The 13,400-nt window shown below is 36.4% G+C and overlaps 1 protein-coding gene across 2 annotated transcripts in view; it reads left to right on the top strand.

The window, feature by feature from the left end:
• The first annotated feature begins 6,441 nt into the window (after positions 1–6,441).
• LOC124261420 (rap1 GTPase-GDP dissociation stimulator 1-like) overlaps positions 6,442–13,400 on the top strand; it is an 89,076-nt gene continuing 82,117 nt past the window's right edge. For both annotated transcript variants that reach the window (XM_046695738.1, XM_046695737.1), the window contains exons 1-2: positions 6,442–6,630; positions 12,734–12,832. In XM_046695738.1, coding sequence (XP_046551694.1) covers positions 6,627–6,630; positions 12,734–12,832 — 103 coding nt within the window. In that variant the 5' untranslated portion in view covers positions 6,442–6,626. The remainder of the gene's footprint in view (positions 6,631–12,733; positions 12,833–13,400) is intronic.

Here is a 13,400-nt window from a genome sequence, read left to right as displayed (position 1 = left end):
CAGTTATCTTCATTATCTGATCCAAACTATCACTGGACAGTGCCTGATGAATGGCAACAAATGTTTGGAGACTATCACGCTATTTCATCCATGATGATTAGATGGATTAGAAGTGCTGCTATTTCTCAAATAACCTTGTCCGTTCTTTCTCTCACCAAACTGAGATGAAAATCAGAAAGATATGCATAAAATATCAATGACATTCATGTGAGCCTTAAACATGTATTGTTAGAGAATCATTTACATACAAAGGAAAGAGAAAAGGAAAGAGGAAGAAAAGAGGAGAGAGAGAGAAAAGATGTTTCATCCAGCCTCTGTTCAAACACAGTGCAGGTTTGGTCCAAGATCTGACAAAGGGCTTCATCCCTTGGGATCATCACAAACACCAACATGATAAAGATATGTATAGGAAGCCTTACAAATAGAGCAACAGTGACTGAAGCATCAGGGGGTGTCAGGTTACCATGGAGATGAGAAGCACAGAAAAGGGTAACAGGAGACAATGGAATTCACAGACCAGGTTTGAGGTTACAGGCATGCCAGAATGGTAAGCTAACATATGGCACCATAGCACTGGGAAGAATGGTCAAAACAAAAAACACTTCAGGACAGTTCCTAGACTAACAACTAGACAGTTCCTATAACAACAGATAAACAGGAATTGGTCACTGAGAAAGCTTCATGGCTTCTAAAAGAACAATATTGAACAGACACATTCTCAACACAGATCTTTTCATAGATTATGATGAGGAATGTCATTAACTGTAGTTACTATTCTGTGACGTTTTAAACATTGTATGGGCTTTAAGGAACAGAAACCATTCATACACAAGATATGCAGAATCTACTTCTTAAAAGGAAAGTCTATGCATTGTCATGAAGCCTCTGATCATACTTAAGCCCTTTATTTCATATTAGTTAGTGTACAAAACATTCAGCCAATCAATAAAAAGCAAACTTATGGGTCACAAGTTGTCACACTATTACAGAAGTAATAATACTAAATGACCCTGGTTAAAAGATAACTGGTTGTTTTTGCTATATTACTGATTTTTATACATTACTGATTGTTTAAGAACAGCAGTCACAAAACTAAGTGTTTCCTTTTCCATCTGAGCAAACTGAAAATCAGCCAATGAATAGTTTGTTATAAAGTCTCATCTTTTTTTTCTTCTAAATGTAGTTTTTTTAAGCAATTATTTCTTTAGACCAAACAAACACATTTAATGGGCTTTACTGCGTTAATTCTGAAACTGAATTGTTTATCAAAAGTCTCATTTTTTTCCCTTCTAAATGTAGTTTTCTTAAAGCGGTTATTCCTTAAACCAAACAAACACATTTAATGGGCTTTACTGCGGTAATTCAGGTTAAGAAGGAATCTTTACATGTTTACTTGAGTCAATCTAAACCCACTTTATCTGTTTTATTTATCTGAATAATATACATCAACCTAGAAGTTCAAAATCATACAAAACGTGGTCTGTCATGCAGACCCTGAAACAAATATATCCATCCAAGCCCATGCAAGTCTATAATGTCAACATTATGTCTCAGTTTCAGCCAAGGCAGGCATGACAATGTCTAGACCAAGGCTGGATATGGGCTTCAGAATGCAGAGCACAGAGCCCTTTAACAGCCAGTATGGAGCCATAATGAACATTACACTAGATGAGAATATTTAAAGGCATTTGGAAGTTTGACAACATTTTTAGTGCATATGCACATCATTTCAGGACAATCTCCTGCCCTTTCATCAGCCACAAATTTCAGCATCAAAGTATGATGCATAAAGATACACTTTCTTTGAATAACAAAAAAAAAAAATATGAAAATTTGTGATGAACAATGAGTAATGATAAACATTAAAATCATCAGAACTCCTAAACCTATTTTAACAAAATATTCAGCATCAAGACTTGTCATTTGTAGTAAATTACTACCTGTAACCTAATTGTTTACAATCGATATGTCATGTCGAACTGGCACAGATCACCATTCAAAGGTTTAGGGTAACAAAATCCTCTTTAATACTGTCAAATCATCCCCTTTATGACCTGTTTAAGGTCATTAAAAGGTTCAGCAAACACAGGGAACAGGTAACAGAAGACTACCATCTAAGGTTGTAATGTTAACATTGAACAGTCATGCTCTTAGATTATAAACCAGTTAATCTTATCTCCCAGGGATTTTCCACCTCAGTACACACTATTACATATAAACTTAACAGGATATGGGCAATCCATATCAACTGTCATATGCACTCATACTGTACATGCCGTATGTCGGTTGTGATTGGAAAGAAAACAGATACCAACCCAAAACAAGGTCACCTCAACATTTTTTATACTTTCAACCTGAATATTTAATCTTAAATCATCTACTGCAGACAAAAAAAAAATCATTTTGTTTAAACAAGACAATTCATACATATTCATGAACATGATGAAAGATTTCTTCAAGAATACTTGATGACTGTTTTTTAAAATAATCATTTAAACTTCCAAAACAAACATACTGAAATATGATATCTTAACCAAATAGAAGATGAATATCATTTTCTTTTAATTTGCCCTGCTTATAATTCCATCAGAAAGTTGTATATTAAGAAATATTATTGTGCCCATCCAAACCTTTATAAATTCTCAGCATTGTTGAATAACAAAACCCATACTATACTTCAAAACTTGTCCATGTTTGTTTACTATGCCATGTTGTTTAGGACAGAATATATCTCAGAACACAATGTAACCTAAAGTTGATTATTTTCCCTTCTTCATGTATATTATCCGTGCGTGTAAATATTGATTTATAAATGCATTGTACTACAGGCCTGTGGTCTTTCAGTACCGGAAATAAATATATATATATTCAGCATAAAATAAAATATAAATGAAGCTAAAGATATTGCTATAATAAGATTTAGTTATATATTAGCCACTGTGGCCTTAAGAAAACATACACTAAGTGCTGTTAAAAAACTGAAACGGAACATTTAGTGTTATAAAAGAAATATTTTTAACTTTCATTTAACTTGCAGCTAACAGCTTAACAAAACATTCAGTGATAAGATAGTACCATCTTTTCAGCCAGCATGTAAGGATTTTACAAGACCAGCTTGGATGCCAATACTACCAAATTCCGAAAAGGGAATTAAAAACTGCTGCAATAATTTTAACATTACTTTCTTCAATACAGTGTTAAAATGAAATGTTATAATACCTCTGAAATCAGGAAAATACAATAAATACAAAACCACATTTTTCTAAAAAAGTAACCATTATTCCCAATATGCCTTCCAATGGCACTTATAATTAGTTTGGAATAGTAGATATATTCCTCTCATTAATCCATATCGTCTGGGAACATAATGAGCTATTCATGTCATCTTTCAAGACCAACTATGTTCCATAAATCAAATGTTCATGTATCTGTACGTGGTTTACTCAACCCTCTCTGTTTGCTGCTTGTTATCACTGATACTCCATGTATTTCATATGGCTGCATAGTTTGCAGCAGTTGTTTTGTGAAGGGCTTAATGCACATGTCCATTAATCTGACACTGTAGACATGAGAAAGACAAAGACTGCTTTGTCAAACTCAACAAAACCAGCTCCATCATAAGGAAAATGGCAACAGGATGTTAAACTATTAACACTATTAACGTCTTTACGGGCCTATGAAAAGTACATCCCTTGTCCAACAACCAATGAGATGATGGTAAATGCATAAGGACAATAAGTATGGGGAGTATTGGGGAGCTATCAAATTCACTGGGAGTAACATTTAGTCTATGAAATTTCAACTACACGTCCAATTTGTTAAAAAATAAAAAAATTATAACTCATTTTGTCTAGACTGGTTGTAGGTGTATAACTAAATAAATGGTAAAATTTGTCAATCATTTTTGTTTTTGCAATATTCTAGCTATTTCATGACAGTCTGCAAAAAAAACGGAGCCTGCACCAGACAATCCAGTGATTATATATTCCAGAATTATAGAGGACCTGATACTGCATAAATACCTTAAATTCCAGTGATTATATTCCAAAATTATAGAGCACATAATACTTAAAATATTTTGGCAAGCTGGATACCCTAAGAAACCTGAATTTATTGATACATAAAAATCTAGCATCGGGTGAAAAATATAACTGTTTTTATTATCATTAGTAAGTATCACTTCAACAGAAACTTATTCCAGTGAAACTTTCCTCATACTGAAATGAAATACCTGATTCACTAAGATAACATAATAAAATGGATTCAATAAAATATATCACACCGTGCAAAGTGTAGCAGAGGAACTGCTATGACATTGCCAACATATTGGATGCACATTGAAGATACACATTATCAAAATTTGGTATGTACATATTTATTTTTCACAGAATAAACAATTTTACGTATACCTGAGCACAAAGTGTTGACAGTAAATTAACTGCAACATATATTCAACTGATTTTGCTTTGACATTAATCAATTAATCAGGGTACTTAGGTCTATTTGTTCCATCAATTAACATGTAAATAACAAAGAAAACATATTAAGCATGTATATTTAGTGTGAGTGATATGTAATGCAGGGCATACTGACGTAAATCAGAAATCCCAGTTGGATTTAAATAGCTATCAATGACCTGTCATTCTGTTATATATAGAAAGTGGCTGTAAGCCATTTCACTAAATCGTAATACCTTGCTAGGCATACTTGAAGTGCAAAGTGATGCAATATGTGACAATAGGCTTAATCCTGTTACATCACCTCGTAGGTAGTCATAAATAGTTACACTCTGCTTAAATTCAAGTTGTAGGTTTGTTTACAGTACATTCTCTGGTTTATGAAGCTAAAGATTAATTAACATATCTGTTAATGTTTATTCAGTTCATCTGTATTATAGATGAATGAGTACAAATATTCAAATTTTTTCACCAAAAAATCTCAAATTTTTTATATTTCTAAAGTACAAAATCATCTCAGTCTCATGATGACTGGTGTAGATAGGCATTGAAGCTGACTATCTAAAAAAATCATCGCTTTACCTGTGATGACCAATCAATCATAATAAGTGACACCTGTCACTTAGTAATTTATCTAATCCCATCCACATTCTTCACATTAGACCATGATTTCTTTTGAGTCATTCTTAAATAATGAAACAGTAAGTGAATTCACATCAATGTAAAGTTCACAATGCTTGGGGTAAATTTCTGGAAAATTACAATTTCAAAATTAAACTGCCACTGGTTATATTCATAACAACCGAGCTGCATAAAACCTGAATATCAAGATCATGTGGGTGAAACACCGACTTTTATAACACAAAAGGGCTTTCACGGAGGAGTGCAAGCAAAAAAAATAGTATCCTTGAGCATACTTGCACATACTTTATTTTCTCTGTGGGCATGTAGTCACTCAGCCATGGCTGATGATTCATGTCTACCAGTTATGCTTTTCTTTGCCATACATTGTCAAGAAACACTTTGAAAAAATCACTTAAGAATGAAAGACAATGAAAACATGCCATCTAAAGTTTTTTCCTACACATGAAAAACCGACACACCCCGGTATGGTGTGAAACTCTCACTGGGAGACACACCTGTGGACACACCCCTTATCTGTCAACTCAAAAAGTGGCCTTCGCTTGGACATTTTACCACTGGAGGGTTTAGTTATATGACACTGACAACGCTTACAGAAATTACAGCCGAGATATCTTAGGAGAGGGGAGTCGGTACTGCGCATCTGTGTTACCTAGGTAGACCTATTTAGCAGAGATGTGAATCACATGTGAGGTGCTAGTCAAACCCCGGTTGTGTTGCACCAAGCTTTCACTGCACGCACTGGCGAAAACTTTACAATTCGTTTTTCGATTAAACTACGAATGGGAAATTGTAATAAAATTGAAACAGTACTTACCTTTGCTATTTTCAATGCTTCATTAAATTCCCTGCCACCCTGAATTCTAAATCCCCAGGGCGAACCCCCCTTCAAAGCCACGGAGAAGGTACTCATGTTTTGACCGAAACCGCCATGAAGTAATCCGAAGTGGCTCGGCAGGGAGACCTGAGAACGTCACTTTCTGTAAAAGTATTGAGACACAACAATTTTGTTTTTCTCATGCATATAATTAATATGAATTTAACATACCACTTACATGTTGTTAATTGTACTTTTCGGAAGTCTCAACTAAAATCGTATACATATTTTTGTATGACTTGATTTTATCGTATTTGAGAACAGTGCTTCCTTTCGAACCTCAACGGGAGAATTCATTGCTCAGAGGTAGACTGCTAAATCAAAACAAACACACGATGCATCTTTGACCATACCTCTTTCAGTTGAAAACTGGCTGTATCTCGCCTCGTGAAGGTAGTTTTCACTTGAAAATACCACTTTACACCCTGATCATCATCTGTCAATCACGATCACCTACTGCAGGCGCGGCGATGAGCAAGTGCGTGAATAGTGACATATCGTTTACTTCCGGTGTCATGGCAGCGCCCACGAGCCGATGATCATACAGTTCATTATCATGAAATCGTGATATTGTCACAACTTGTGAACCATATCACTTATCATATTTTGTACATCGGTCTCCCTGCAACTGAGAATCAACTGCCTGAAAAATGGGTAAGTGCATTTCAGAAATATCTTACAAATGAACATCTGAAGAAGAACAACAGCTTGACTCAATGACTGTTTCTTTTCCATTCATCGAAAAGTGCACTGTGTCCAGCCCTGACGTCCCCAAGTTACTGTTTCTAGACTGCTTTAGCTGAGTAAGCATTTATTTTGTTCCTGTCTTTTCAGTAAACAAATGAAATGAGATCTTAAATCGGGTACCTTCAACTCCAAAGGAAAAACAAACATCGTAAAGATTTATCATTCATGATTCCTAATCAGTTAATCATGAATTAATCGGATGTAACAAGTTGTATAATGTTTCTGAATGAGTATTGATTGCGTGTCTAGTGTGTGTAAACATTCCTGTTTGGCCAATCTATTTCAGTTTGATTGGGTAGGTATTCATATATTTTGTAGCAGCACGTTGGCAAAATGTGTTATATCTTACGACATCTTCATTACTATAACAGTTGGTAGGGCTGGTATGAAGTCAGATCTTGATGAGCAGGTTCACAATCAAATGCAGATATCCAACAGATATGTTAGATTGCAATGTTTTCATGATTATGTTTGGTTTTTAGTACATCAGATATAAAGAAGGGGGCCCAACCCCTTCCTCCCAACTATACCTGGGTACCTGCTGTAGGTCTCAAGAGTCACATTCAAAATGTCTTATTGAGAAATGTTTTACCATTGCTGTGGCAAAGATTATTTAGATACACATGAAAGATGATCTTATACTGCATAACTGGCAGAAAGTGTTAGCTTTTCTAGCATTGATATACAGTACAAAGGCAATGGATTTTAACTATTGCAGCATCAGTATACCATATACAGTTGGAAGATACCAGTTTCAAAATATGTTAGCATCACTACACCATTCAATGGCAAATCATGTTTTGCAGCATCACAAAAGTTTACAGCGGTAACTAAGTTAGATCTAATATTGTGTTATCATAAACAGTGTCACGATGTGTTAGATCTTAAAGCATCATTACACCGTAAAATGGCACATTATTTCACATCTTACAGCAGCACCATACTGTATGATAGCAGGGCATGTTAAATTTTTCAGTACCACCACACTATACAGTGGTAAGATATGTTAGACTAAAAAACAGAACTGTTTTACCATTCCTGAGAAAGAATGACATATTGCAAATTAACTGCTAATCCCTGTAGATTACACAAGTGCCGATTCAGCCTTTTTAGTCAAGACGTACAATGTTGAATTGATTATCTGACAGCAACTGGACTGAATGTTGCAATGCTGCTGCATATGTATAAAACCCTGTATGAATTGTGTCTAATCAATACACTTCTCTCAGAATCTTAGCATTTCTTATGCTTAACAGAGCTCACTGCATTAAGCATGGCCTAGACATGCTATATCAGTCCAGCTTGACAATTCGTTTGAATTAATGCAATTAGAAGTAAGATTGCAATGAATAAACTAATGAAAGCATTGATCAGAATATGCAGAATGTTTGAATTGTAACTATTACTTCTTTCTTACCCATTGGGATAAAACCATTTATCTTCTGATGCAAGGAATTTAAACATCTAGCCAGCGTTCCAGAGTGTCCCACGTGTGTGTTTAGTCAACAACGTTGAAAGTAAAACCTATTTCTGGAGTCAGTTCCAGTCAGGTTGTAAGTTGTACGGTGGTCAGAGGCAGTAGGGTGGTCTGAAGGGTTAAATAGTTTGATTATTAAAAACAAAAATGTTTCGGGTGACAATGTTTGAAGGCCACTCACTCACTCACTCAACCACTCACTCACTCAACCACTCACTCAACCACTCATCTGGCTTATCAGGCCATCAGACGTTTAGCTGGTCTAGAGTTATAGTCTTAATAGAAATGTTGGTAGTAATAGAACAAGTGTTAAGTTGGAAGTATCATGTGACTGAAGATACTAAAGTACATGTTCATTAATCCTGTGTCTGTAATGTACTGTTCTATAAACTGATGTTCCTGGGGTACTTCTAGTATGCTCCTATGTGTAAAAATCTAATAAAGAGGCGAGTAACGGGATGGGATGGTCAGGCTCGCCAACTTGGTTGACACATGTCATCATATCCCAGTTGTGTAGATCGATGCTCATGCTGTTGATCACGGGATTGTCTGGTCAAGACTGTAGTGTATTATTTACAGACAGACAGCTGGAATATTGCTAAGTGCCAAGTTAAACAATAACAAACAAAAAGAAAGAAATCTTGTGACCCCTATGAACGTAATTTCTAGCATGAGGATTATGACACAGAACCCAAGAATTTCTCCCTTATTTCAAACATTGAGCCCAAGGTCCTGTTCCAAAAAGGAGTCTTAGCTGTAAGATCAAATTAACTTCACAATTTGATATAGGCTTACATTAGTCGGAGGGCTAAGAATAATATTTGGAGGCTGACCATGGTCTTCAGTGAATGAGTGAATTTGGGTTTTACGCCGCACTCAGCAATATTCAAGCTACATGGCAGTAAATAATCTGTAAATAATCAAGTCTGGACAAGACAATCCAGTGATTAACAGCATGACCATCGGTCTACACAACTGGGATATGATGACTTGTGTCAACCAAGTCAGTGAGTCTGACCACCCAATCCCTTTATTCACCTCTTACAACAAGCATAGGTTACTGAATTTAATGCTAACCCGATTCTTCACAGGTCCTGGTCTTCAATCTGTTTATCAAACACTGTCCCGACACGCCCACACTGGTTCCTGCTGATACTGTTAACCAGATCCTGTTGTTGTACAAAATTCATTATGTCCCTACAGTATTGCAGTAATGATGCAAATTTGAAGGACTAGTCATTTTGGCTATTTTCAGTTTCTCCTGAAAATTAACGCGTTTGGACTTCAGATTTGGTTATATTTTGTTGTAGGAAATATGTAACAAATGATGTTGTTGATGCTAGCAGTCGTTGCTAAATGGCAGTATGATCACTACGTGTTCAATGTAATGATAGCTTTCATCGGAAGGAGATTGTTTTTGGTCACATTTAGCATGGAGATTGATGTGTACTGACAGTGAACCAGGCAAGTCATGAATGCTTCATTTTCCATCTCCAAATCCCTGATTGCAGTGGAGTGATTGCTATTGCACAGGGACAACTCTTCCAGGGAGTGAGTATTCCTGATTTATGTGAAAAGGCTTGTGTTTTGGTCATTGTTTCCTGCAGTATTCTAATTTGTTTTCATGTCAACTAAGATGTTATGTAACATCCACTTTCAAAAAAGGAACAGATCCTGATAATCAAGTGATTGTTGGTAAATTATTCATTGAATAGACTGTTCTTCATCAGCCAGTTGTCTGAGGATGGGTGTCTGATTAAAGTTGGATGTCTAAAAATGGGTGTCTGAGGATTGGTGTCTGATTAAAGTTGGATGTCTGATTATATTTGTGTAATTGGGTGTCTTATTGAAACCGGGTGCCCAGATTGAAGCTGGATGTCTGAGGATGGGTGTCTGTTATAGATGGATGTCTGGGGATGGGTGTCTATTATAGCTGAATGTCTGAGGATGGGTGTCTGTTATAGCTGGTTGTCTGGGGATGGGTGTCTGTTATAGCTGGTTGTCTGGGGATGGGTGTGTTATAGCTGGTTGTCTGGGGATGGGTGTCTGTTATAGCTGGTTGTCTGGGGATGGGTGTCTGTTATAGCTGGTTGTAGGGGATGGGTGTCTTATTAAAGCTAAGTGTCCAGATTGAAGCTGGATGTCTGTTACAGCTGGTTCTCTGGGGATGGGTGTCTGTTACAGCTGGATCAGTGGATGTCTGAAGATGTGTCTGTAATATCTGTGTGTCTGAGGATGGGTGTATGCTACAGCTGGTAGTAGGGGATGGGTGTCTGTTACAGCTGGATGTATGTTACAGCTGGTTGTCTGGGGATTGGTGTCTTATTAAAGCTGGATGTCTGATTGAAGCTGGATGTCTGAAGATTGGTCTCTGTTCCAGCTGGTTGTAGGGGATGGGTGTGTTATTGAAGCGGGGTGTCCCAATTGAAGCGGGATATCCTAGGATGGGTGTCTGCTACAGCTTGTTGTCTGACAATTGGTATCTGTGACAGTCTGTTTGAGGATGGAATCTGTTTTCTGTTTTAGTATGTGTGTCTGTTTCAGTCAGATGTTAGGATGGGTGTCTGTTACAGTCAATGGTCTGAGGATGTTATTTCGTTACAGTCAGTTGTCTGAGGATTGATGACTGTTACAGACACATTATCAGGGGATGGGTGCCTGTTACAATGAGTTGCCTGAATATGGGTAACTGAGGGTGGTTGCATATTTCACCCATTTATCAAAGGACAGGTGTTTGTTACAGACAGTTGTCTGAGAAGGGTCAAACATGCATGCATCCTGTTCAGCAGACCTCCATGACAGCCATATTGAAAAATATATTTATTGCCATACCCAACCATTTTTGTTAAAAAGCTAATGGAATTTAGTGTATGACAGCCTATGACAATAAAATGTGATGTTATGCTTTTACATACTTCCAATTTTCTGCTGTGAAAATATATTTTCTAGAACAGCCAGGCTGGGCAAGTTTAACAAGGCATGTTTTTTCTCTTTTGAAAGTTTCTCCTCAAGATGACATCATATTTATGTGGTATTTTGTGTGGAACATCTACTTAGAAAGTAATTAATGTACCTGTTTTGTATTGCACTGTTTTGTAGCCCTGTTAAACAATATAATGCAATAATGTTTGCAGATTTAGTGATATCATTATGTAAATGTTTAAATGTTTACTGTACTTGCTTCATGTTTATTTATACTTTTGAGTATAAGCAACAAAAGCCTGAAAACAATCAAATTGAAAACCTAAATCTAAAAGAAGAACACTGTAATAAATGCACATCAACATCCATGCTGTAAAACCCGTGAAGATATGGGTTAGAATTGATCTTCAGTAAAAACCATGCTTGTCGTAAGAAGCGACTGATGGGATCGGGTGGTCAGGCTCGCATACTTGGTTCACACACGTCATCTGGTCCAAATTGCGCAGATTGATGCTCATGCTGTTGATCACTAGATTGTCTGGTCCAGACTTGATTATTTACAGGCTGCTGCCATACAGCTTGAATATTGCCAAGTGCGGTGTAAAACTAAACTCACTCACTCACTCACTCACTCCATGCTGTAAAATACATAAGAGGGGGCACAACTGTCTCACACTCTCATTGCAAGAGATAGTGTTCATTGCAAGAGATACTGTTCATTGCAAGTGTTAAGTGTTTGCATTTGTGCTGTGTCCATAAGTAATTACCAAATAAACTGCATTCCTGCATATCATAAGAATTACCAAATGATAATTAACAAGATTATTAGTTCCCAAACAAAACAAAACAATACAGAAATATTTTGAAGAAAATAATGTTTCCATCAACCAGCGTTGGCTGTAAAATGCACCATCACTACCTACATTCATTAAACAAATATAAGAAACTCTCAACATCATTGGGCTTATTCAGTGATATTATTGTAGAGATGATAGGTCACTGAGTGGAGCGTATGCATACCTAATGACTCCAGGGACCCAGTTGATAGCTTGACATGACAGGGAATTGTTTTGCAGATGTACCTGGCCAGATATGATCCTGTTGAATCAGATATTATGACATCTTAGTAAAGTGGTGGTACTGTATTCTAATGGTATGAGATACTTTTGCCATTTATATTTAAATAGCATTGCTGATGGTAAGTCTGTTAACTCTGTCTTTGTGTTGGGCCGGTGGGGTAGCAAAAAAAACTAGCATAATGGTTGAAGTGTTCGCTTGTCACACTGAAGACCCAGGTTCGATTCCCCACATGGGTACAATGTGTGAAACCCATTTCTGCTGTTCTGTGATATTGCTAAAAGATGTGTAAAACTAAACTCACTCATTGTCTTTGTGTGAATTTTGAATGTTGACTTTGTTAAAGTGAGCTACAGTGCCCAGGAACTAGTTTTCTTGCACCCCTACTTTTTCAGCTAATTGATGTCTTTCCTCTATGAATAGCTCTCGTATCAGTCAACTTCATGTCACTTTTCTATATTTAGTAAGATTCCAAATTCCCGAAAGTATTTCATGCCCTCACTATTTCAATGACAATTTTTGTTTTCCCTTCAGATGAACTCCTGCCCCTAATAGAGCAGCTGAAGATTACTGAGGACGTGAAAGCCAGAGAGGAGTACCTTGAGAAGCTAACAGACCTCATATCTGAAAGTGGTAAGAAAATATTTAGTGTTGAAGCCAAGCATACTGTCAGTAATATTTTTTCTGTCAGGTTCCAGTGTTAATTTATATTTGTTTGTTTGGTGTTTGAATTGTTGGTTGCAGTGACTATTCCCCCAGAATACTCTTTGATGATTCATTGAGTGACATGTTATGGAGTGTTGGGAATTGGTTAAAATCTCATCATTGATGATTGGTTTATTACAACCGATCAATCATCGAAAAAAATTGGTTAGTGTCATTAATGAAATTTGTTAATGCACATAAAAATAAGAAAAAACATGTAGTTCTTTTGGGGTTTTTGGCAAAATTTCACTTTAAAGGATGACTAGTGTGTCAGGAACATAAATTTCTTTTGGAGTCTTTAAGATAAATTCAATCATGACTTGAAACGAAGCTTGTAGTGCTTATGAAATGTAACAGACAAAACCAACCTTGTGAAAACTATTGTTGATGAAAACAAGTGTTCCAGAATTGTTTGTGTTCGATTATGAGAAAACATGATCGATTGCTTGGTCGCTTAGTCACTGCAACCAATCTTCGATTATTTCAATTAATCGAC

The sequence above is a fragment of the Haliotis rubra genome, unplaced genomic scaffold (assembly GCF_003918875.1).
Source record: "Haliotis rubra isolate DU_JTF1 unplaced genomic scaffold, ASM391887v1 Scf8, whole genome shotgun sequence".
In the NCBI taxonomy this organism is placed as follows: Eukaryota; Metazoa; Mollusca; class Gastropoda; order Lepetellida; family Haliotidae; genus Haliotis; species Haliotis rubra.
Note: the sequence above shows the minus strand (reverse complement) of the source record. Positions and strands in the feature narration are given on the sequence as shown.